At 59.1% G+C, this 24,404-nt stretch overlaps 1 protein-coding gene across 2 annotated transcripts; it reads left to right on the top strand.

Moving 5' to 3' along the window:
• Window positions 1-8,400: 8,400 nt before the first annotated feature.
• On the top strand, window positions 8,401-24,126 carry CYP26B1 (cytochrome P450 family 26 subfamily B member 1; the record flags this gene model as incomplete). Of its 2 annotated transcripts, XM_080711309.1 has the most annotated exons (6): window positions 8,401-8,604; window positions 11,962-12,186; window positions 20,859-21,134; window positions 21,538-21,693; window positions 23,094-23,378; window positions 23,734-24,126. In XM_080711309.1, 6 exons carry the CDS (start codon window positions 8,401-8,403, stop codon window positions 24,124-24,126), a joined length of 1,539 nt encoding a protein of 512 aa, XP_080567435.1. The 2 variants fall into 2 exon arrangements, with proteins under 2 accessions (XP_080567435.1, XP_080567436.1); XM_080711310.1 differs by lacking the exon at window positions 11,962-12,186.
• Between the last annotated feature and the right edge of the window lie 278 nt (window positions 24,127-24,404).

The raw sequence follows: 24,404 nt of genomic DNA, 5'->3' as shown, positions 1-24,404 counted from the left end.
GCTAACTTAGTATTAGTTATATTAATTTGTTATTATTCCAGAAATGAAGAAGACTATGATGATGACTTGAGTTATCAAAACAGTCTCCCATCAGGCCTCCCTGCCTCCAGCCTCCCCCTCTTCTCATGCACTGTTCACACTGGAGAAGCCTCGGAGGTCTAGACAGGCAGAGTATATTGCTCAAGCCAGAAAGTGGCAGAGCAGATTTTGAGCCCAGGACCTGAGGGCTCCAGAGCCCTCGTTCTCAGCTACCAAGACGGCCCTGCCTGTTTGCAAGCAGGAAAAGTGGATGGATTTGGAATAGCAGGGCAGTGAAGAAGGAATGAAGCCAATTGAGAGAAAATATAAGGAGAAGGCCCAGGGTGCTTCAGATTTTCCACAAGGAAGGGATTCCAGGTGGCAATCTTGTCGCCGGGGTTCGAGGGTGAGGGACCGTGTACTGAAGCTGGGTTAAAGAGGAAGAAGAGTGTTGGTGGGGTTGCTGGTGGAGAAAATGTGTCAGGGGGCTGCAGTCCTCCTGAGCAGCATAGGGGCCAGCTGTGAGCCAGAGTAGCCCTTCCCTCAAAACAGCCACGGGAGGGGGCTTTCACCGGGAGTGGTTCCTCTTATCTTTGGCTACAATACCCATCCATGCCTGGGGAGAAAATGAGCTAAAGCTGCGGCATGAAGACCTCGGATGGGTTCGGAGCTGGCATGGGGGGTGGGTAGGAAGGCGGTAGAAGCTCAGGTGGGCAGCCAGGTGGCCTCTGCAACTCCTTCTGGAAGGGAGTCTGCAGGAGTCAAGGTCACAGGTAGGAAGAAGCAACCTGGTGGCATGTTGAACTTGGGATGCGGCGCCCTACCAGCTAGATCCTCGGGTTAGCTCTGGGCCAGGCTGCCGGCCAGCTGGCTGGCTTACCTGCTGGGAACTTCGGAACCGAAGCCAGGGGAATGGGAAGGAAGGACAGACTTGTTTCTGGCATCATCCCCAAGTTCTGGAGAAGGAGATATTTTTCCTCCCAGGATTGTTCTTTGGCACCCGAGGCTGGTGACTTAAGTTGCTGCCCTGTCCTCTGACCCTCAAGAAATGGAAGCCTTTGCGATAAGTAGTCCAGTGTCCAGGCTCTCTCCTCCCTGCCTAGGCCCAGTCTGTCTGTCCATCCTCCTCCACCCAACTATCCTCGGTACTCAGGGGCAGGACACAGCTGTGACCGGGCAGGGAGAAGCTCACCTCATCCCTGCCAAGGAGAAGCTGCGGGGTGGGCCACTCCGCGGTGGGGCGCAGAGCACTGCACCCTCCTGAGAGGGGCTCCCTTGCAATGGGGGGCTGGGAAGGGGACTCGGGGGCCTGAGAGCCCTGAAGGGAGGCGGCCAGGCTCCAGCCTATCTTATTTGGCCCATGCGAAAATGAAGAGTGTTCCTTTTAAAAATCAAGTCTTGCAATTTCTGGGATCTGTGGGGTTTCTGCAGCTTGGGCGGAGGGCAGGGGAAGCAGTTTTTAACAGCAAGCGACATCGTGAGGACAAATTCACTCAGAGCCACCCGGCCTCACCCCGCCCTCCCGTCAGTGGGTGCTTCACTGCCCACAAAGGCTCTGGGTTCTCTGCTGTGCCTTTCTTTTTTCTTCCTGGATCCCAATTGTCAAGCCTTCAAGAAAATGCACTTCAGTCCTTTGTCACTGAGTGTAATTTGATAAACTGAGCAGAAACGCACTGCTCTCCCCATCCTTTCAAAAACTGTTACTGCAAAGAAAGAGGATGAGGGAAAGAGACCTGAGGTCTTTGAATGGACGTTTAAGCACAAGCGCACGCGCAAGCACACACACACACACACACACACACACACACACACACAACTGTCTGACACACACACATACCAGGACATAGAGCTGCCTGGGGTGGGAGGAGGGTGAATCCCAGACTCTTGTGCGTGGGGCCCGGCCTTGGGGTCCTGGGACGGATGCCCTCCCAGCTCCTAGCGACTCCCCTGGTTGCGGGCCCTTTTCGCAAGCGCCCAGTGGGCGGTGCCAGGGCAGGTTTCAGGCTATAAAGGGCTCTTGGCTCCCTGGGCCTGAGGGAACGCCATCGCTGCGGCAGTGTCCCTGCCAGCCACAGCCAGCTTGGGGCACTGCCGGTGTCCCTTCGCCACCCGGCAGGCTACTCTTTTCCAGGCAGTGCTGATTTGGACACAGCCGTCAGCTGCGTTCCTCGTCCCTTCCATAGGCAAGTCCCTTTCGGGTTGCTTTGGGTGGGGTTGGTGTTCGGTGGGAGGAGCAGGGCTAGGGCTGGGGGCTTCGGCAGGGGCGGACAGGGGTATTTCTACTTCTTGAAAAAGATTCCTTCTGTGATGGGTGTCTGAAGCTGAGATTGCTGCGATGATTATGGAGGGAGGCTTGATCCATATTCTGGCAAAGGAAACTTCTTTCCCTAAGATCGCCCCCTTTCCAGAGGCCTACAGAGGGGTGTGTGAGGGGCCGTCTCCTCGCCGGTCCTCTCTGAGGGGCCAGGAATGAGAAGCCAGGTCATGTCTGCATCTGGCTCTTCCAGGTAGAGCTGCTCGGGCCAGGGTTGTTATCTTAAAAAAAAAAAAAATCTGAAGACACCTGGGTGTGAGGTGGGTGGGAGCAGTCTCACTGAGGCATGAAGTACAAGAAGGAAGGCCTTAAGAAGAGAAGATACAGACTCCACAATCCAGCTTTGGATTTAGGAGCCTTGCAAAGGGCAGAATAGTAGCTCCAAAGACAGGGGTGGGCAGGGTGGGGTTCCGGCAGACAGTAGTTTGGAAGGGGTCAGTCAGTTCTCTCAACAGCCTAAGAGCCCCTGAAGCTGCAAAAGCCAGGGGGGGCAGGGAGGAGGGTTTAGCTCCAGCAGGCTGGAGAAAGGCAGGCGGTGGCACTGAGGAGACTCCAGCCGGGCTGGGGAAGTGGACCGCTGCCCCCGCCCCATCCAGCCTGGACAGCAGGGGCCTGGCCCTCTCCCGGTAGCCAAGGCACAGTCCCGAGTGTCCTCCAAACTGTCCTTGAGGATTGGGCGCTGGAGGACTACTGGTGGCCTGGTGGCGTCTGTTCTGGAGGGAGGGCGCGGAGTGGGAGCAACGGAGGCCTGGATGAGTGTCTGGGGCCCTGAGCTGCGGGAGTAGCCATTTCTATTCTGGCTCTGGAGAAGGGTCCGGGCAGGACCTGCTGGCCTAGGGCTGTTGGAGCAATGGCCACTCCACTGTCAGGCAGGAGACAGGGGTGGGGGCTTAGAATGAAATGAAAGGAGCCTGAGGCCCTGGGGAGGGTGAGGAGGAGCTGAGGGCTGAGTTGTCGAGGGCTTTGTCCCCAGCATAAACTGCCTTCGGCTGAGTTGGAGACCCCATGGGAATGTCTTCGGACCCTGTGTACAGCTCAACTGTCTATGCACTGGCAGCCTAGTCTCTCTGGACTCTGGACACACGGGCCTCCCCCCTTAATCTTGGGTCACCCTCCCCCTTCTGTTTGGCTCTGGCTGGAGAAATGAGAGGTGGTTTTAGGGGGGAAATGAATAAGCATCAATTGAAAAAAATTCAGAGCCCACACTATACAGAATCATTGAGTGTAAAGTGGTCAGCTCCCTCTGGGGTCTGTTCCAGCCTCACAAGCACAGGCATTACAAAGGCGGGGCTGCTGCCGGAGGGGCAAGGTCTCCAGCTCCTGGAGATGTGCTCTGGTTGTTGGGAAAGGGAAGAGCTGGAAACAGAGGGGATGCGGAACGCGGAGGTGGGACTTGTCCCGAGATTTTCCATCAGTACAAGAAGTAAAATGAAAATCTGATATCGAAGAACAGTATCTGTTACCTCGCAGTCGTGTGTGCAGATGAAACCACATAGTAGCTATGGAAGAGATTCCTTGGCTACAGGACGGCACACATGAAAGGGACTTGGAAGGAGCAATATCTTTGTTCCTTTAGGCAGAGAAAGTCTAGGGCAGATCGCAGCCCTGGGCAGCTTTATGCCACAGTGAGGAGGGGGCTCTAGTCAGACCTTTCCCTGTGCACCGTTGCTTTCTGAACCCAGGAGGACTGCATCCTGCACATATTCCATTCTGTGGCCTGTCCCTCATATCCTCCCAGTTCCTTCTGCCAAGGACTGCAAATTTTGTCCAGACTTGAAGCAACACCCCTGACTGATCTCCCAGTCTGCTCTAACTTACTTCTAAGTGTCCGAAAGGCTCCAGAGACCTGTGAGGCAAGCCCTAGTCCCGGCTTAACAGAAATGCAGGCAAAAGCTGAAGCCCTGGGGCACATGCTGGGCCAGGAAAAGGGTTGTGGGGTGGGGGTGCCAAGGAGTTCCTGTGTTATTAGCTATAGTAGCCTGGGGGAGAGAAGAATGTTTGCAGGGAAATCGGCAGATCATTCTAAGGCAAAAGTGAGAGAAATATTCGTACCTAGAGTTTATTCCTGCTTCTAGATTCTCATAGGTTAAGCTGAACCTCGGCTTCAGGACAGTGCACAAGGAACTAGTTACATTTGGTAACCACAGTGGGCCCAGGTGATGCTTGTTGGGATTGGGATTCAATCTGGAGTTCAGATAGAATCAATCTGTGTCCAGGGTTAAGGGTCAGTCTGGGATAGGCTCAGCGACCTGCTTTGGGACAAGATTAGATAAGACTGAAGTGTAGGTCAGGGCCCAGGCTGGGACCACGTCAGAGGTCTACCCGAAGCTGATGGAAGACGATCCTCTGGTGGGATGACAGCAGAGATGGTGGCTGGCTTTCCTCTGTCCTGGCCACCCTCTTCACAAGCCTGCTTCGTGGTCCCAGCATTTCTCCTGCACAAGCCTCCGGGAAATCTTATAGAACCAGAGCACCATGACTTCCCACTCCTTTCCCCTAAGTACTCTTTTGGGCTTGAGCAGAGCTATGGTTCCAATTAGGATATTCAGCAACTATGTCTGCGGGACTGTGAGTCCCTGTGGACATTCCTCAGGACCCCCATTGGCAGCTGGGCAATAAGAAAAATCCAATTTCTTCCCCATGTCCCCTTCCCAACTCCCATGCCACACCTGAACCGGAAGAGAGGTCAGACAGCGGAAGATGAATGAGCACAGAAGCCATCTCCATCCCCGGGGGGCAAGGGAGGGGGGCTAAGGCAGCAGACATGTGGAGACCACTGGGGCTTTCATCCTGGCAGAGCGGACGCCTCCTGACACTGGGTTGGAAGATGGGAGGCAGGTGCTACAGGGCTGTGGACGCATGTCCTCTGTGCTCCTGTCTTAGTGTGTGCTCAGTGTTTCTGGTGCCTCTATTTGCATCTTTTCTTGTGTCCATTCCTCCATGGAGAATGTCCCTGCAGATGGGTTCACCAAGCATCCCTTTAACCATGCCACCACCTCACCCTAGTGCTGGGACTCTTCAAAAGAGCAAAGCCTCGACAACCTCCTCTACCTCCATTTTACCCCAGCTTCACCCTCTGCAGGGCTATGGGATAGTGCTGGCCTCTCTGCTACCGGCTTGCCCAGTCCTGATTTGATGGACTTCCCCAACCTCCAGGTGAAGGGCACTGGCAGCTATCTCCAGGGACACTGTGGTCTTGACAGGGACTTCGTGAGTGCCCCTGCCCCCAGGTAGCCCGTGTGTCCCTGCCCTGGGAGTCTCGGGGCACTGATGCTGGAGCAATTTCTGCGCTTTTGGGTCTGATCTCACTAGGAAAGGCAATCACCAGTGGGGGAGCAAACGTTGCTTCTCCCGGATCTGTAGTACGAAAACAGTCCACCAGGTGGGGTTCCAGGGCAGAGAGTGAGAGCCGAGCTGACCCAGCAGTAGCAGCAAAAGCCCAGCGTGGAGAAATCTGCGGGCTGCCTCTATCGCTGAAGCGCTCACTCAGCGAGGGACACCGCCGGCGCGCATCCTATGCGCTCAGGGCATTCTTTTCTAGAAACTGAAGCAGCCTGCATACTGGCTGCAAGAGAGATGTTAAAAGGGGAGTGTAGTTTCGTTTACACGCACACCACCCTCAAGGTGAGATGTCTAGTGTTGCTCAGGGAGTTCCAAAGCGAAAGATAGACACCCGGGGGCTGGGGGAACAGGACGCACAGGAGAGGGAGAGCCGGTCACACGCCGGACAGATGCTGGGGTTGGTGTGTATAGCTCCAGGTTCTCAAGAGGAGGCCAGATAACAGACAGATGCATGGACGCACAGACACACGTAACAGCTCCAGAGAGGACAGAAACCTGCAGAAACCGCCTCGCTCCACCGGCGTCGGGTCGACGCAGGGCTGGCACACTCGCGCACACAGGTGCGGCCCCGGGCCACACGCACAACTCGCCCAGGCACGCGCGCCGGGCCCTCTGCGGCCGGAGCTGAGAAGGTGGCTGCTGCGTTCATCCGGGGTGTTTATTTACTTATTGTATCAATGAACGCTTGTATCCGACTCCTCCCGCCTCCAGGGGCCAGGACCGCAGTAGCCGTCCCTGGCGCGGGACAGTGGCCTGAACCAGTAATGGCTTCTGGGGAGCCTAAAAACGCGTGTGTGTGTGTGTGGGGGGGGTGTCTTGAGGTGTCGGAGAGGAGGGGCTGCAGCATCAGCATCCCGGGACGCGCACGCGGACAGGGGCACCTCTGGGTCCAGTAGGGTAGGACCTACTCGGAGAGAAGCAGCCACAGCATCTGAGGTTTGCGGATGCAGGGATGGTGATCCAGGGTAGAGAGATTCAGAGTGGCCCCAGGACGTAGGAGCCCGAGACCCTAGACACAGGTTGAAGAGCTTGTGGCACCCCGCAGCCGAAGGGGTGGTCCCGCCAAGACTCCGGGGCGCACGCGGAGCTGCCTGAAGCGGGAGGAGGGGGAAAGTGGGAGGGAAGTGGCCCCGCAGCCGAGCGGGCACTAAGCGAGCGCGCACCGAGTGTGTGTGTGTGTGTGTGTGTGTGTGTGTGTGTGTGTGTGTGCGTGCGCGTGTGCGCGCGCGAGTCTCCTCTCGTCCGTCTGTAGGTGCCGGGCTCCGCGAAGCGCGAGCGAGAAGGAAGAGGCGGCGAGAGGTGAACTGAGTTTGATCCTGCGGCGGCCACAAGTGGGTCCGGGCGCGGGGCGGGGCGGGGCGGGCGAGCCCCACGCGGCCGCGGCCCGGCCCCTCACCACGCCTCCGGCTTTGTGAGCGCGCGCGGGTGGGGGGTGCTGGCGGGGCGCTCCCGGGCAGCCTCCCGCCTCTATATAAACACACGCACCGTCTCGCTTTGACTTCAAATTCACATTGAGAGACGCTTTTAAAACCACCAGCCCTGAAACCCTGCTTCCTGCCTTCCCCCCCTTTCATCCCCTTTTGCCTTCCTTTCTTCTTTCCCCAGCAGCGACCAACTCCAGAGCCGAGAGACCGCGTCCCCGGACCGACTGCCTTTCTTAATTGATTCAATAGCCCAGCTCGGGCTTTCCACCTCCTCCCCCAACCCCACCCCGCCGCACCCCTCCCGCCGCCGCCGCCGCCGCCGCCCCAGCGCCCGCCCGGGGCTGTCGCCGGCTGCGTCCCGTCCCGTCCCGGCCTCCGGCTCCGCTCCCGCCTCGGGGCGCCCGGGGCTCGGGGCTCCGGCTCGCCGCCGGGGGCCCGGGGACGCCGGCTCGGCCTCGCCGCTCGCCTCCGCGGGGCAGCCTTCTCCCTTCATCCCCCAAAGTTTTCTGGGTTCGTTAGAATTTTTGAATTCAGAATCTCCCCCACTTTTTTCCACCTAGAAATTTTGGGGGAGTACTTTTAATAAGTCGATCGCACTTTTCCTCCGCTACCTTCTCTCTGCCTTCTTCTTCTTCTTCTTCTTCTTCTTCTTCTTCTTCTTCTTCTTCTTCTTCTTCTTCTTCTTCTTCTTCTTCTTCTTCTTCTTCTTCTTCTTCTCCTTTTTCTCTCTTTTTTTCCAAGCAGGGAAAGGGGTTTACGAGAGAGAGAGAGAGAGAGAGGCTCCTGCTGGACAAAGTTTTCCAAAGTTTTCCGAGTGTGATGGTTGCGAAGAGCGCAAATCCACCAGCTGGACCCACGACTTCATCTCATCGCCCCCCTAGCCGCCCCTAAGCCCGCTGTAAAGGAACAAACAAACAAACAAAAAACAAAGTTGCACCCCGAGTGGCCTGGTGTCTTCCTCCTCCTCCTCCTCCTCCTCCTCCTCCTCCTCCTCCTCCTCCTCCTCCTCCTCCACTTCTTCTTCTTCTTCTTCTTCTTCTTCTTCTTCTTCTTCTTCTTCTTCTTCTTCTTCTTCTTCTTCTTCTTCTTCTTCTCTCTCTCTCTCTCTCTCTCTCTGGCATTTTCCCCTCCCTCTCTCCGCTCCCCTTGCAGCCTCCAATTCCCTTCCCTCGGCCCCTTCCTCCTGGGCTGCTTCTGCCCGAGGTGCCGGGACCCCCGGCCGCAGCCTCCCCTCCCCCGCGCGCCCGGCCCTCCCCTCCCCCGCCGCGGCCGGCACAGCCAATCCCCCGAGCGGCGGCCAACATGCTCTTTGAGGGCTTGGAGCTGGTGTCGGCGCTGGCCACCCTCGCCGCGTGCCTGGTGTCGGTGACGCTGCTGCTGGCCGTGTCGCAGCAGCTGTGGCAGTTGCGCTGGGCGGCTACCCGCGACAAGAGCTGCAAGCTGCCCATCCCCAAGGGCTCCATGGGCTTCCCGCTCATCGGAGAGACCGGCCACTGGCTGCTACAGGTAAGGGCGCGCTGGCTCGGCGGCTCTCGGGTCCGCTAGCTGGAGCGCGGGCTGCCCGAGCCGCGGGCGGGCGGAGGGCGCCGGGCCCGCCCCTTCCCTGCGCGCCGCCCGCGCCGCCAGGGCTTCCCCGGCCCGCCCGCGGCGAGGCTCGGGAACTCGTGGCGCCGGTGCCCCGGTGCAGAGGACCCGCCAGGGCCGCGGGCGGGCCGGGCGGCCGGCCAGGGCCGCACCGAGAGCCTCGGGGGCTCCTCGCGCGCGCGTCCGGAGCGGCGTCGGGGCAGGCGCAGCTTTCGCCTCCCTTTGCGCCCCGGGATCCGGGCGCCCGCGGCGTCCTGGGTTTTAACGGTGCCGCCTAGAGCCAGAAACAGCCCGGAGAGGGGAAGGGGGCTAAGAGCAGCTTGCCCGCGCCCCTCTAAGACCAGGGCTGTGTTCCCGCCGCCTAGCCCGCTGCGCCAGGTACGGCTGCCCCGGCCCGCGGTCCTCGCAAGTTTGTGTGGTTTGTGGTAGGGAGGAAGAAGGTACCCGAGGAAGAAAATGTGAGGCCAGAGACTCCGGGCCTCCGGGCTTTCGGGGAAAAGGGTCTATTTGCTCATTGGGTGGGGTCAGTTTAACAGGAGAAAATCTGCAGCGCGGGAGAGGTGGGAGAGAGAGAGAGAGAGAGAGAGAGAGAGAGAGAGAGAGAGAGAGAGAGAGAGAATATATATGAATGATGCTTGCTGTTAGATGCCACACAATTCCACCCCGCTGGTGTTAATGAGGGTGGGGAGCGTCGGGACCAGACCCAGGTAGGTGATGGGGAGATTGACCTGGAGTTAACCTCCTCAAATGCTAGACAATCGCGTTTGCAATTTGATACACACCAGGTTTTTTCATTGCCCCCCCCCCCGGGAGTGGGTAACCGCAGGAGGTGTGTTTGAGTCTAGGCGGGTCCACAGGTTTGTCCTTTGGGTGCTAATGGGCGTTCGGGGAAGCCCGGGTATCCTGACACAGACAGCCCGGGTACCCGGAGAATTGAAGCGAAAAGAAAGGTGAGCGCGGGGACCTGCGGGCTTAGAGGTGTGAAAGCTTGGCTTGAAATTAACAGACGCGTGCAAGCCTCGCACGCGCACGCGCGCACACACACTCGTGCCCGCCTTGCCCCGCCCGGGGCTAAGTGACAGCGGAGGGCTGGGGGGGGGCGAGAGTGTCCTCTGCCTTGGGGTCTTTACTTGTCTCAGAGCCGGTCTAGATTCCTTTGGAGGTGCTGGTCCAGTGGGGTGGGGTTCACTTCAGCCAATTGGGCTATCCCCCTCGAGAAATCCCCGCAGCCTCCCCCTGGCCACCACACTTGAAGAGTTACCTGCGGTGGTGGTCCGGGCTTTGGGCCGCAATTTTAGAAAATAAAATAACTCAAAAGGACAAGGTCTCCAACCTTGATAGAGCCAACCTGCGAATCCGCGGTCTCTTACCGCTACCCCTATCCCGTTTTCTGACCTTTTAGCCCCCCCGCCCCCCCCCGTCCATGGCCCCTTGACCTTTTTTCCGAATCCCACCTGGGGGTCTGCGTACAGGGAAGTTGGGGATGGGGAGACCTGCACCTCTCCATCCCTGCGCCCCAGGCCCCAGATCCCGAGGGGAGGGCTGGGGGGGTGCGCATTGAGGAGTGCAGAAGGAGTTAATGCGAGACCTCTGAATCCCAGAGCTTTTTTTTTTTTTTTTTTCGGAGTCATTTATCAGATTTTACGGGGGGACCGCCAAGGGCTCTCCGTTTCCACTGAGCGCCATCTAAACAGAGCCCAGGGCTAAAAATACAACATTTTTGTATAAATTGGACTCGCGGCCTGAGAGGCCGCCCCTATGAAAGTCCTCTTTGTGAAGACCGTGGAAACGGCGGACAAATAACTCTTTATTAATGCCACAAAAAACGCACTTTAATTATAGTTAGGCAGATCAGAGGCGGGGGTGGGGGGAGGCGACGGCGACCTCGGAAAATTCACAACCCAACTTTTCTGTCGAAAGAAAAGAAAAACAGAGGAAAAGAAGGAGAGGAGAAAGTCAGACGGAGCGAGGGAGCCGGCGCAGCAGACGGAGGCAGGGAACCCCACTCGTCACCCCCGCGGCCAAACCCCACCTCCGCCTTGACATTTCTTAAAGGCGTAGTGCCGCCTCCGACGGCTTCGCCGCGGCGGTGCTGGTGTGTGTGGGGGGGCTCTCCTCGACCCTCCAGCCCCGGAGCAGGGCGGCGTCCCCGGCCCGGCCCCCTCCTGGCGACTCCAGAGCTCCCGGCTCGCTCCCTGTCGCGCGCGGGGGCCCGAGACGCATGTGGAAAAGTGATTAGGAATCCAGGTTCTGCAGAGTCACTTTTCGCTGTGCTGGGGTGTGTACACCTCTAACTGGAGAGTAGTTTTCCGTGAAAGAAAGGAAAATGAGGAAAGGGGGCCAGCCCGGGGAAGGGGGCGCAGAATTAGGGGGCAGGACCCGGGAGGGTCTCGAGCCGCAGGCCATGGGCCTGGGGAGAATGGACAGGTGGCGCCCCTCCCCTTTCACTCGGCCCGGTCCTGGCAGGAGAAGGGTTAACCTGGGCTGGGGTGGCGGGTGCCGACGTCAAAGGTGAGCCGGACGCCCCCGCCCCGGCCAGGTCCCCGCGCGCGGGGCGCAGGGCCGGCCCGGGCTCGGCCGCCGCCGCCGCCAGGGATCCGGTTACCTGCACGGGTCGCCCCGCCCGGTCCCACCCCACCCCGCGGGAAGCGCCTGCGTCCGCGCTCGGGTTCCAAACTCCAGGGCGGCGACGAAAGTCAGTCTCAGTTATTTCCAGAGCAAAATGCATTCGGAAAGTCGCCGCTCTCGGCCCATGACCCCACCCAGCAGAGAGAGCTCGCGGAGGGCCGCGGGGTCCCCGCGCGGGCCACACCGGAGAACTGCGGAAACGCCAACCCCCATCTCGAGTGACTGCCTCCGGGCACCGACCGCTCACCGCTATAAATAATCTTTGGCCTGCGGCCACCCCGCGGGGTCTCGCCAGCCCGTGGCCCGAAGCCTGGAAATATTTATTCCGAGAGGCTCCCGAGCCGGGGGTGAGGGGGTGAGGAGCTGGAGGCGGAGGCTTTAGCTTCAGGTCCAGCCGTCCGGGTACCTTTTCCCTCCCTAAAGCCATTACTAAAATCCAGCCTCCCAGGGGCGCCCCGGGCCTCCCGCCTCCTCGCGTTATTTATGATCCTCTAGGCCCTACTCCCCAGCTCTCGTACACGCTATGAAAAATAAAACCTGCGTGCGTGTCTGTGGGTGTGTGTTGGGGGAGGGGCAGGGCCTGGGGCACCCCCGCTTCGGCCTCCCAGGCCCTCCGAGCCCTAAGGGAGGTCTCCGGTGTGGCTCTCACAGGGCTCCGGCTTCCAGTCGTCGCGGAGGGAGAAGTATGGCAACGTGTTCAAGACACACTTGCTGGGGCGCCCGCTGATCCGGGTGACCGGCGCCGAGAACGTGCGCAAGATCCTGATGGGCGAGCACCACCTCGTGAGCACCGAGTGGCCGCGCAGCACGCGCATGCTGCTGGGCCCCAACACGGTGGCCAACTCCATCGGCGACATCCATCGCAACAAGCGCAAGGTAAGCCCTCTGGCCCCTTTCTCCCGCGCCCCTCCCGCGGCAAGGAGTTCGCAGAGCTTGGGGAATCTCCTCGCTCGAATTTGCGCTCCCCGTTGCGAACGGAACGGTGCTGGGGACCCCGCAGTACTCGGCCTGGACGGCTCCCAGGGCCGGAATAGGCCACCAGGCCCACCCCGGGCTTGGTTGCGGGCGGTTTGGACAATGCCTGGAAGCGCGGAGTCTGGAGTGTACAGCGCGGGTCCAGGCCGCGCTCCACAGAACTGGAAAAGGATGGGTTCTAGAGGGCCTGTGGGTCTGCGCTCGCTTTTCTCCACTTCCCCCCCACCCCGGGGAACAGCGAGGACTGGTCATTCCACAATCACACCGAGCCTTCCAGCCACGTGTTGCTCAGAAGGCGACAGTGTGCCGGGGGAGCTGGGGGCACCTGGCAGGCAAAGGTTGGCGTGCCTTGCCAGGGAGAGATGCGGAGAGCTTTGGGTTCTGCTGAGCACCGGCTGGGCAGTGGGGGAAGGGCGGCGGGGTGGGCGGCGGAGGCGCGGGCCGAGGATCAAAGTGCACCCATCGCCCTTAAGGAGGAAGAGAAAGTGAGTGTTTATCCTGTGGATTTCCCGAGCGACTGGAAGAGGCGCGGAGGAGGCGAGCCAGCGCGCACGCAGCAAGCTCCCCGCCCCCTCCCAGCGCTGCGCCGCCGCAGCCGCCGGGGCTCGGAGCGCGGGCGGCACGTGCGGTTTGAACTGCAGTAACCCGAAAGCTGAGCCGGGAGCGGGCGGGCGGGGCGCCGGGCTGTGGGCTTGGAGCCGCCAGAAGGGAGGCAGCGTGGCTCCCCCACTCCGTTTTTTCCATTGGGTCAGAGGACTCACCCAGGTTTGGAACCCTAAGAAAAGCCAGAGGCGCCCTCTCCTCTCCCCAAGGAGTGGTGGGGAACGGGGAGGGAGGGGACAACCCTCTCCACCAGGAGTCTGTGCAAGGTGGTCTCGGTGAATGTGGAGCGCTGTGCTGTACTCGCCGACGCACGCCACAATATTTGATGGTCTCTGAACCGCCCGTGAAGGTGATTCTCCGTGGCAGACAAAAGAAGGAAAAATCAAACAGCGGAGTCTGGCGAGCGGGTCCCCGCGAATCCCCTGATAAAACATGTATTTTAGGATCTGGAAGGGAGCTCCCAAAGGCATCTGTCCCATCTGCCTCCGTAAGAGCTGGAAGCAGTTAACTGCAGCTTGGGGACTAATGGGGGAGGTGTTCTAGGGAGCGGCGGAAAGGGGGAGGGGCCATAGTCTTAGGAATGAGGGCTTTTCAAAAGTGTTGGACACTATTGCTTTTTTTCCTCCCTGAGTGTCCGGGACTCCACCAAAGCCCCATTCCAGCTTGCGAGGAGAGCACACACAGCCCCAAAGATATGGCTGCTTCCCGGTTTCCTCCTCACACTTTATTGCAGAAGGAGACACTGAAACTTAGACTGAATGATATTTGAACCAGCTCCAGCAGCAAAGAAAAGGCAGGGCAGAGCCGTCATCACCAAGTCCTACCAGTGGCTCAGGACAGATGCTGGGGTGGGGGGCAGGGTGCTGGGGGGAAACCAGAGACTTGGTCAAGACCAGTGAGAGGCTGTGGGGGTGCTGCAGCCTTTGGGATGAGGTTGTTGTCTTCTCTCTTCCTGCTCTAAGTATCCCATCTACTTTCTGCCTGACTTGGCCTTGAGCCTCCAGGTGTGTCCTAAGGAGGACCTGTCTTGGAAAGGGCAAGGTTTTGGCCTGAACTGGCCACTGGGAGGCAAGCAGACAGCACAGAGGAACAGTGGGATATCTAAGTATCTAAGGGATACTTAGAGCAGGAAGAGAGAAGAATAGGGCGGCACTCTCCATGGAGCCAGGAACTAAGGACCTGGGATGAGGGATTCCTGGTCTCCCTCTACTGAGCACCTGGTGTGCTTGCTTATTGGAGTAGAAGCTCATGGTCCCTAGAAGCAAGTTCATCCTGACAGAGGCGTGAGAGCCACAAGCAGGTGCACTGGTTCTGTTCTTGCTGTGCGGCATGTGTGTGGGCTGGTTGTAGGAATAGTCAGCTGGATGAAAGGATCCTTCCTCCAGAATCTCCCTGATTAAGAGCCACGCACCTGACTTTCCTGAACTGTGCAGAAGGCCTGGGGTTAGGTGCAGAGAATCAGGAGACTTGATCCTTACCCTCACCAAGGAGATCCCAGGAGGAGGGGTAAGAAAAGACCATTCAGAGGCCTTATTTCTGGGCACCATGTTGTCCTGGAGAGACTGGCCAGTCTTTGGGACCCAAGGCCTGGATGGCACCAAGTTACCAGGGCGAGGGCTGCTGGGTGCCACTCACAGTGCCCTGCCGTATCCAGCCCTCACTGTAGTCAGGGACCTGCCTGGAGAGCGGGCTGAGGGGCCCCGGTCTGGTCTGGTTAGGATGTATGTGCAGGAAGTGGGGCCCAGGTGTGCCGCCCGGCTGGCAGGGAACTAGACGCGTCACTGTTTCCATTGGGTCTGGTGGCCCACCCCTTCTCTGGGAGGTCTGGCCAGATGTGCAGGGAGGGCGCTCCTCACTGCCATCGCTGCATTCCAGCTGTTTGCCCTGGCTGCTCTGGTGGTCTAGGGCCAGCAGGGGTGGGTTGCCAGGGAGAGAGAGTCCAGAAAGTCTTGCCCAGTCTAACAGCAGCACTCATGGCAGCCAGGCCTGTATCCAGCCAGGATCTTGGGCTTCCTCCCTCCTCCCTTGGCACCCCTCCCCCAACCTGTCCTGATGGAGCTTGGGGGGGCAGGGTATTGCCATAGAAGGGTAGATGGAGCCTGGTTGGGAAGGTGGGGTGAGAGGGTTTTCAGAACCATAGAGGAGTTGGGGGATAGCTCTGAATGCCTCTAATGCCCAACCCCACACAGCAGCATTGGGCATCTCCTCTTTTATTTTGGAGGCAGGGCTGGACCTCTTCACACCTAGACTAATGAAGTCAGTGTACCCCAGGCAATGGCCCTGAGATACCCTTAGGAGACTTGGAGAGCATCCCTAGGGCTGCACTGAGCCTTGGAGACCCCAGGCTAGGGAAACCCCAGGAATACTCTTCTTGTCTCTCCCAGCCAGGCCTCTGTCTACAGGGCTTTCTGGCCTGAAGCTGAGGTAGGGGGACAGGCGTGGAGGTAGGGATCAGGAATTCCTGCCTACCTGTCCTTCACTGACTGGGCCTTGGGGCCCCATCCTGGAGAGAGGGTGGAGGTCAGACTCAAGGTCACTACACTCTTCTCAGAATCTCAGTCCTGGGATTTATGTTGGGGCAGCAAGCGAGGGGGTGCCCCAACAGGAAGGCAAAGCCCAAAGTGTCCGTGGTTGCAGGGTTGGGGGGGGCACCAGCCTCATGCTTTAGGAGGCTTTTGCCCCAGTGCAGGGTCCCTGGCTGCTCACTGGTGTCCACCAGGCTCAGCTCAGGGCAGAAGTGCCAGCTTGATTAGAAGGAAGGCAGGTGGCACCTCCAGGCAGTCCAGCTGCTGGGAGCTCTCCCCCACCAGCATTGGCACAGGCCTTTGTTCTGGCAGCTGAAGTCCTTCACCCAAAAGCTACTGTCCCACCGGCAGCAGGGATGCCGGGCTGCTGAGGGGGCGGGCTGCAGGAGCGGATCTCTCTGAAGGTCAGTGTGGGGAGGAAGCTCACTGACGGCCTCCAGGGTATCTGGCAGCGGTGACTCCCTTTGCATCCCTGTGCCAGTGGGTGGGTGGATGGGCTAGTTGTGGGCCCCCCTCCTGTTCCCTTTTCTTTCTGTGTCCTTCTCCCAGGGTGGGGAGGGGTCCAAGGCTGTGGTGCTGATTACTCTCCCAGCCTTGGAAGACAAATGCAGCTTTGATGGGGAGTGGGGAGGCTTGGCTGGGGTCTGCTCAGGCCCTGAGCTCCCTGTGCCCTTGTATCCATCCTGGGTTCCTCAGACCTAAAGGAAGAAACTCCAGGGGCCAGAGCTACCTAGAATAGTCAGAATGGCTGGACTTCCCCCTAGAATCAATTTTGGCCACAGCAGAGCATCCCTTTCAGGACTCAGAGAAGTTCAGAGCCTACCAGTGCTGGTAGAGGGCAGCTGGATGATTTTGGAGTGGTGGGAGGCAGGGGCGACAGGGACCCTACTGGGTGTGGCCAGTTGCACTCTGCACCCGGAACTTGGGAAGCCCTTTTCCCTCTGGGCCTCAGCTTTCCAGGGGGGTTTTGCTGTGGCTAGGGGAGGGTACAGTCCACTGGGCAGTCCTTTCCAATTAGGGGGCTCAGCCGGTATTTGACAGTGCTTCCTCTCCTCCCCCACTACGTTCCTTGAGGAAGAGTTAGGGCAGTGGGCTAAGACATCAGAGCTAGAGTCGCAGAGGGGACAGGCACTCTGTTCCCATGGGTGCAAGCAAGGGCTGGGGAGGGGGTTGCAAGGACCTCCCCTCCCAGCCAGAGGCACTGGCCAAGGCTTAGTGGAAATGCAGGTGGGGGAGGGTGACTCTTCTCTTCTCCCTGTCCTGGCTTGAATATGAACCACACACCTTCGCGTCATCCCTGTCCTGCCTCTGCTGCAGTGGCTGTCTGCTTCTGTTATTCTTTCCCCTCCACAGGCCACAACCCGGTGGCTTGGCTTGGCTGGGTGGCCTGCCCAGGCCCCCACCCTCCTGGGCTGCCACTTCCATTCCTCCCCGTCTGAGTCAATGATCGGGCAGTGGGCTCCTTCCCCGGCTCCTGTCCATTTGTCCGTCCATCCACAGCTTCCAGCAGCTGAGGGAGAGGTTATCTGGCCACCTGGGGCTGTGGAGGTTCACAGGGATACCCTCTTCCCAGGAGCACCAGATGAGACGAGGGAGGGGTAAGATGGCCTGGCACAGAGGAGAAGACATTTATAGGAACCATTAGAGGGAATTTGAGCCTTGGCAGGCCCCGGTGGTACCCCAGACCCTTGCTGTGGAATCAGGGAGAGAACCCAGGATGTGGGCCCCTGAGCTTCTTGAGTTTTGGGGGCACTGATGAGGGTTGAAGGGCCAATCTAAGGAGCCCCTCCTTTGTCCTGTCCTTACCCCCTGGGATGCCCCCGGATGGGAGTTCCTCGGGGTTCTGGGACCCTCTGCCATTGCCCTCCCCTGGCACCAACCCTGGTGCATAGTGCATACCTGGGGCTCCCATTGGAGGGCTCTGCCTGGGCCCGGGCTGGTTCTCGGTGACTTGTCCGGCATTCTTGGCTCATTTTTGGGAGTTCCAAGGGAAGCCCTGGAGGAAAGCAAAGCAGGCCTGGCTCCCACGACGCCTGTGGTCAGGGCACTCTGTTCTGGGGGCCGGAACCCTTCCTCTTTTCACACTGAGCCACTCCCGGGCACCTTCCCAGTGTGCCCCAGTCCTGACCCCGGCAGGCGGCAGCCTCAGACCCAACCCGCCCTCTGCCCTGGCCGGCACCTCTGCCCGCCTCCGCCTGGCCTTTGTGGTGGGCGGTGGTTTCTGGACTGCCCTGGCTTTGGGAAGTGCCTGCGTTGTTAACCCTGGGCACGGACCCAGAGATGGAACCTTGGAGTCTTCCCAGCGCCTGAGAGGCCCCTGTGCCTGTGAGCTGCTGGGCCAGAGACAGAGGCATAGACTGGGTGACCTCTGCGCAAAGCCTGCCCAGGGCTGGAGAGCCTGTGCCTGCCTTTGTGTGGCTTCTCCTTTGGGTAGTGTCTCCGCCTTAGGCGGGTTCTGAGGATATCAACAGTTAGCTGGGCAGGAAGAGTCCTTGGAACATCCAGTTGGGCCCCTCGTAAGATCAGTGGGGAAACTGAGCCCCAGAAGTCAGAGGCTGACCTGACAGGGAGCTCTAGTACTGTCTTTGGCTCTTTTTTGGGACCCCTGCTTCAGGGGCAGGCAGGTGCAGGGTGGCAGGAGGATCTTGGCCTTGCTCAGAACCTCTTCCTACTTGGGGTCAAGTGTGAAGCCCCTGTCTGGGAGTCTTTTGCTTTACACCCAGATCCCTCTCTCTCTCTGGGTCCTCTGTCTTCTGGGCCCCAGAGCCAGAGAAGACGTGATTCAGTCGGCCATCGCTAGAGGGCGCAGGGAATGTAACCTAAAGGCCGACAGGACTGATCCGTGGTCTCCTATGGCCACTCCACAGGGTGTGGTGGAGGTCCCAAGCTCTTTCCCTTTGGGAGCCCTGGAAAGGCCCCTCCCAGGCCACTGTAGCCCAGGTTGGGTGTGTGACTGGGGGCCTGGCAGGCACTCTCCACGTAGTTTGAGCATTGGAGGGAATTAACATCTACTTGGCACAGGGATAGAGGTGCTCAGGTGCTCTGTGGGTTACTAGGAGCCCCAGAGACTGCCTGGTTCAGCCTCACTGTTATGCAGACGAGGAAACTGAGGTCCAGGGGTGGGTGATTTGGCCATAGTCACATAGTAAGTTGGTGGATGATCCCTGGTTAAAAAGGTCTCTGGGTGCCCTCTCTCTCTCCCAGTGGCTTTGACTCTGCCTGGTCCTGCTGAGTGTGGCCTCTGCCCTGCCCCCCCATGCTCTGGGCCTAGGTCTCCTGCACGATGGAGACCCTGGCTATCCTCCTACTCAGACTTGTTCCCTCTATGGCAGTGTTCCTAGTTGGCTTTGGACTGGCCGTCACTGGGCAGTGTGGCCTCCTGCCCTCCTTCTGCCTACAGGGCAAAGCTATCTTTCTGTCTCCCTGTCTTCTCTGATGAGCCTGCCCAGCTCCTGTGCAGCACTTTCTCCTCCCGCATGCATGGTCTGTCACCTTTTTTTTTTTTTTTTTTTTTTTTTTGTGGTACTGAGGATGGAACCCAGGGGCATTCTACCTCCGAGCTACACCCCCAGCCTTATTTTTTATTCTTTATTTTGAAACAGGGTCTCACTGAGTTGCAAGGGTCTTTGCTCAGTAGCTGAGGCTGTCTGCAAACCATGATCTTCCTGTCTCAGCCTCCCAAATGCTGAGATTACAAGCATGCGCCACCACGCCAAGCCTCTAACCTGGTTTTAAGAGCCCTTAGTAGGACTGTGTTGGGAGTTGGGGCACTTCCCATTCTCACTCCTTGGGACCCCTGACTAAAGGCTGGGCCTGGAATCCCAAGGACATCAGGGTGAGAGACCCCCAGACACACAGTATTGCCTTTATCCAAACCCTCTGGGCCCCCTGAAAATTCTCTGGATTCCTTGAAACTGGGCAAGACGCGAGTGACCTGTGCAGATGGGAGCGGGCCCAGCAACCTCCTGTCTTCATCCCCTACCTCTCAGCTGCCCTTTGTAGCAGGAGTGGCCCCAAACAGCACAGGCCTCTCTGCCCCTGGCTGGCCTCCCCCCCTCCCCGCCTCCCTCTGCCCACCGGGAATTTCGGAATGAAAGTGCTATTGTGCGAGCCTGGCTGGGCCACTGAAGGGCCAGCACTGTTATTTCTGCAAACCAGCCCTCCCATTAGCCATGCAGGGCCCAGGCCAGGAAAATGTTACCTTTTCCTCCTCGAGCTGACTGCAGGGGAAATTCTCACATTTACAGTTTGTGCGGTGGTTGTGTTTGGGGGGCAGGAGAGGAGGGTGGACGCGTGTGTGTGGTTTGCACGGGGCGGTGGGGGCTTCTCCCTCTGCACTGCCCCTCCCCTCTCTGCCATCCCCCAGCGACCTTTCCTTTGGCTCCAGTGGGCCACCCCCTTCTGCTCCGGCCCTAGGGGGAATCGAGGTTGTTGGTTAAAAGTGAGACCCAGAGGCTGTCAGTAAATAACCCAATGAGTGTCTCCTCTCCCTCCTGCACCCTGGGGTTGGGGGGCAGGGCTGCCGAACCAATCAGAGGGCACATGGCTGGGGAGGTGGAAACAGGCCTCCTGGACGACCTAAGAGGGTCTTGGAAGATGGAGGGAATTAAAAGGGCTTCTGTTATTCTTTGTGATCTTTTTAGATGAGAAGCCATTGTCCCCATCTCCTCCCAGCCCCGTCAGACTCAGCCACACAGAAGGCGTTTTAATTGTGTCACCCTTGTTACTAAACTCCCTAGGGTCTTCGCCCAGTGGTTGTTTCATGTGGAAAATGGTTTGGGTTCCCAGGAAGTCCTGCTTGTAGGCTAGCCTTAGGTTTTCCTGCCCTCCAGAAGTGTAGAGTAAAAGAGCTGCTTCCTTCCTCCCTTCCTCCCTTCCTCCCTCTTTCCTGTCCAGGCACCCCCGCTGCAGCCCCACTTCTGGCACGGCCCTTGGTCCTGGGAATTGGGGAGTGGGCTTCCTCAATGAAATGGCAGCCTCCTAGCTCCAGCCCCACTCAACTCCTTGTTTTGCCCCCCCCCCCAAGGCTAGGGCAGCGGCATCCTCCCAGCCTTGTTGACAGCCAGACTGCAAGGACCCCAAAAGCTTTGCCATTAGGAGGGAGACGCACTTTTATGGGGGCTAAGAAAGGAGATGACTGCTCAGGTTTCCCTGTGAGTCACGCCACACAGGTCCCTCGACTTTGAGAGCCATTGCTTATGAACTGTGTTTTAATCTTGTCCCTCCCTGCCCAACCTGCCCAGACACAATGAGTAAGATGGGTTCTGAGTAGGAGACACTGCAAGGGGGCTGGATCTAGAGACCCTGGGAGCTTGGTGGGAGGAAGGGAAGGAGGACTGATGGAGTACTCCCTGGTTGCAATCATGGGATCTGTGCCTTACCTGGGCAGAGCAGGGGCCCATTCAGCTTAGGAGCTAAGCTCATCTCTGCCCTTTCACCCTACAGGTCTTCTCCAAGATCTTCAGCCACGAGGCCCTGGAGAGCTACCTGCCTAAGATCCAGCTGGTGATCCAGGACACACTGCGTGCCTGGAGCAGCCAGCCCGAGGCCATCAATGTGTACCAGGAGGCGCAGAAGCTCACCTTCCGCATGGCCATCCGCGTGCTGCTGGGCTTCAGCATTCCCGAGGAGGACCTCGGGCACCTGTTTGAGGTCTACCAGCAGTTTGTGGAGAATGTCTTCTCCCTGCCTGTCGACTTGCCCTTCAGCGGCTACCGGCGGGTGAGCACCCAGGGTCTGGAGGCCACCCTCAGAATGGGGGTGCTGGAGCCAGGCGTGGTGGTGCACGCTTGTAATCCCCGCGCTTGGGAGGCAGAGACAGGAGGATCGCGCAGGTTCCAAGCCAGCCACGCTGGCTTAAGAGACCCTGTTTCCAAATAAAAATATCAAAAAAAAAATATAGGTGACTGGGAGTGTAGCCCGGAGGTAGAACGGTTTCCAGGAACCCCAGTACCACCAAAAGCAAAACAAAACAAAAGAATGGGGGTGCTGACCACGGAGACGGGTACCAGGCAGCCAGACACACAGTGTCAGCAGGAGGGGGAATGGAGCTTTCTCTAGCATCCCTGGGGCTCAGGTGGGAGCCCTGCCCCTACTTGCGGCTTACAGCCTCATCTCCCCACAGGGCATTCAGGCTCGGCAAATCCTGCAGAAGGGGCTGGAAAAGGCCATTCGAGAGAAGCTGCAGTGCACCCAGGGCAAGGACTACTCAGATGCGCTGGACATCCTCATCGAGAGCAGCAAGGAGCACGGGAAGGAGATGACCATGCAGGAGCTGAAGGTGGGGTGGGAGGCACACCTGCTCTGTTCTGGGGCTGCCCCTGGGCTGGAAGATGCTCAGCCTGGAGTAGAGCTGGGTCCCCGCCCACCCCTGCTGTGAGGGATGCAGTGGGTCCACGCCCCTCTGCCCTGGTCCCTGCAGACAGCTCAGGGCCTTATGCACCTCAGTCCACGGGGGTGGTTCTGCCCACAGTCACATCTACCGCTTTTAAGAGGGTGCTGATAATTGGCCCGTAGACCTCAGAGCAGGCTCAGGGTCAGTTGCTTGCTGATTCCTCTACGGCCTTCACCACCAGGTTAACCACCTGGGTTCTTCTCCTGGTCCCAATTGCCCTGGGAGGCTGACTAAAGAAACTCAAGCCCAGAGGCCAGGCCACTTGCTTTGAGGCCAGCCTCAGCCCCAGGGGAGATGTGGGCCTGACTTGAGCTCCTCCGCCAACCCCTCAAGCCTTTCCCAGCTCTCCCCTGTCCCACACGACAAGCCCAGCTGGGCTGCACTCACCTGGAATCCAGGCAGGGCTTCCCACCTGCCCTGTCTGGGGATGCTCACCTGAGGAGGGGCTCCTTAGTCCAAGCCCCCAGACACCTCACCCACTCCTTGCCAGGTACCCACACTTAGCGGAGACTCCCCGTTGTCATGCTCCTTGCTCCCCCATGTTCTCGTCCCAGCTTTATTTCCCGGTAGCCAGGAAGAGGCCACAATGACCTTCCTATCTCACAGAAGTCTTAGGGACACGGCAAAGGGACCCAGGCTCCTCATCCCCTCTCTGGGCCCAGCATATTTGTAGAATGTGTGTGTGGGAATCAGCAGGCAGGCTGGAGCCTTTCCATGGACCCCTACGGCCCAGCATCCTGCTACCCAGAGAGCCCTGGAGACCCCCAGTTCCTCTGAGGCCACGGTGCATCAGCCTTCCCACTATAGTCTCCTCCAGATCTTGAGGGCTATGGCTCCAGCTCCCTCCAGGTGCTGTCTGCCTCTCTGACCACCTATCTCTCTCCTGGGTAGAGGAAGCAGCCGGGGTTAGGAGTGGGAATGGTTTAGAAATTGTTTTCCACCACAGTTCTTAGCCCTGGGGTCTGTCCTTGTTCTACTGTGAGCTCACTGCACTGTTGAGGGCTAGCCCAGGAACCCAGGGGTGAGTGAGAAGTGGCCCTGCCCTCAGGACCAACAGACTGGCGCTTCTGCCCTGGCCACAGCAGTGCCTTCTGCCTCGCCAGGGACTAGCTGTGAGTCCCCTGTCCACAGCGGTCCTGAGGTTCTAGCACGTGAGGCTTAGAGAAGTGAAACCAGCAGCAGGAAGCAGGCAGGGCCCAGGGCAGATGGATACCTTGGCAGGATGGAGCTGCTCCAGTAGGCTGGCCCCATGTGGCCAATAGCGTTTCTCCTCTCTGCTGCCGCAGGACGGGACCCTGGAGCTGATCTTCGCGGCCTACGCCACCACGGCCAGCGCCAGCACCTCGCTCATCATGCAGCTGCTGAAGCACCCGGCTGTGCTGGAGAAGCTGCGGGAGGAGCTGCGGGCCCAGGGCATCCTGCATGGCGGCGGCTGCCCCTGCGAGGGCACCCTGCGCCTGGACACACTCAGCAGCCTGCGCTACCTGGACTGCGTCATCAAGGAGGTCATGCGCCTTTTCACACCCATCTCTGGAGGCTACCGCACCGTGCTGCAGACCTTCGAGCTGGATGTGAGGCTGGGCCCCCGGGGGCTGGGGTGGGCTGTGTGGGGTCCCAGCCGGCCTGAGGGAAAGACCTCCCTTGGGTACCTCAGTCTGGTAGGGAGGTGGTCCTGGACTTCAGGGTCTTTTGGTGGTGGCAGAGACTGCCTCCAAATGCAGAATTCCAGGAAGCCAGCCTGGGTGTCTCATATGTAATTGCAGTTGACGTGATTAAATAGGAGGCTGGCCAGGCCTGGGGTACCCGGGGTGTCTCTAGCAAGAAGCAGGTCTTGAACATCTGGGAATGGGAACAGGCAGTCTTGGGTCCTCTCCTGGCCTCCTCTGGCTCTCACCACTGCACTTCCCGGCCCCCATGTTGCTCCAGGGTTTCCAGATCCCCAAAGGCTGGAGTGTCATGTATAGCATCCGGGATACCCATGACACGGCACCTGTGTTCAAAGACGTGAACGTGTTTGACCCGGACCGCTTCAGTCAGGCACGGAGCGAAGACAAGGACGGCCGCTTCCATTACCTCCCATTCGGCGGCGGGGTCCGGACCTGCCTGGGCAAGCACCTAGCCAAGCTGTTCCTGAAGGTGCTGGCGGTGGAGCTGGCCAGCACCAGCCGCTTTGAGCTGGCCACGCGGACCTTCCCCCGCATCACCTTGGTCCCCGTCCTGCACCCCGTGGACGGCCTCAGCGTCAAGTTCTTTGGCCTGGACTCCAACCAGAACAAGATTCTGCCGGAGACAGAGGCCATGCTGAGTGCTACGGTCTAGGGGGTGGGGGACCGAGGTAGAAACCTGTGTGTGTGGGAGGAGGCTGGAATGGGAGGGTGAGTGGCCCCAGACTCACCTCCCCTGGCCCCTTCCCTGGCAGACCCTACCCAAAGCCTGCAGAGCCCTATTCTTCCCTGGGGATGGGGCTCCCCTGGCTCCTGCCCTCTCCAGTCTCCCCATGTCCCACCAGCTTAGCTCCTGGGAAAGGGCCTGGCTGGGCTTGCATGCCTGTTACAGTGTTAGGTGTTCCAGTGGCTGTGCTGCGGTGTGTACCTGTG

The sequence above is a fragment of the Muscardinus avellanarius genome, assembly GCF_963383645.1.
Source record: "Muscardinus avellanarius genome assembly, chromosome: 15".
Classification (NCBI taxonomy): Eukaryota; Metazoa; Chordata; class Mammalia; order Rodentia; family Gliridae; genus Muscardinus; species Muscardinus avellanarius.
This window is presented reverse-complemented; position numbering and strand designations above follow the sequence as displayed.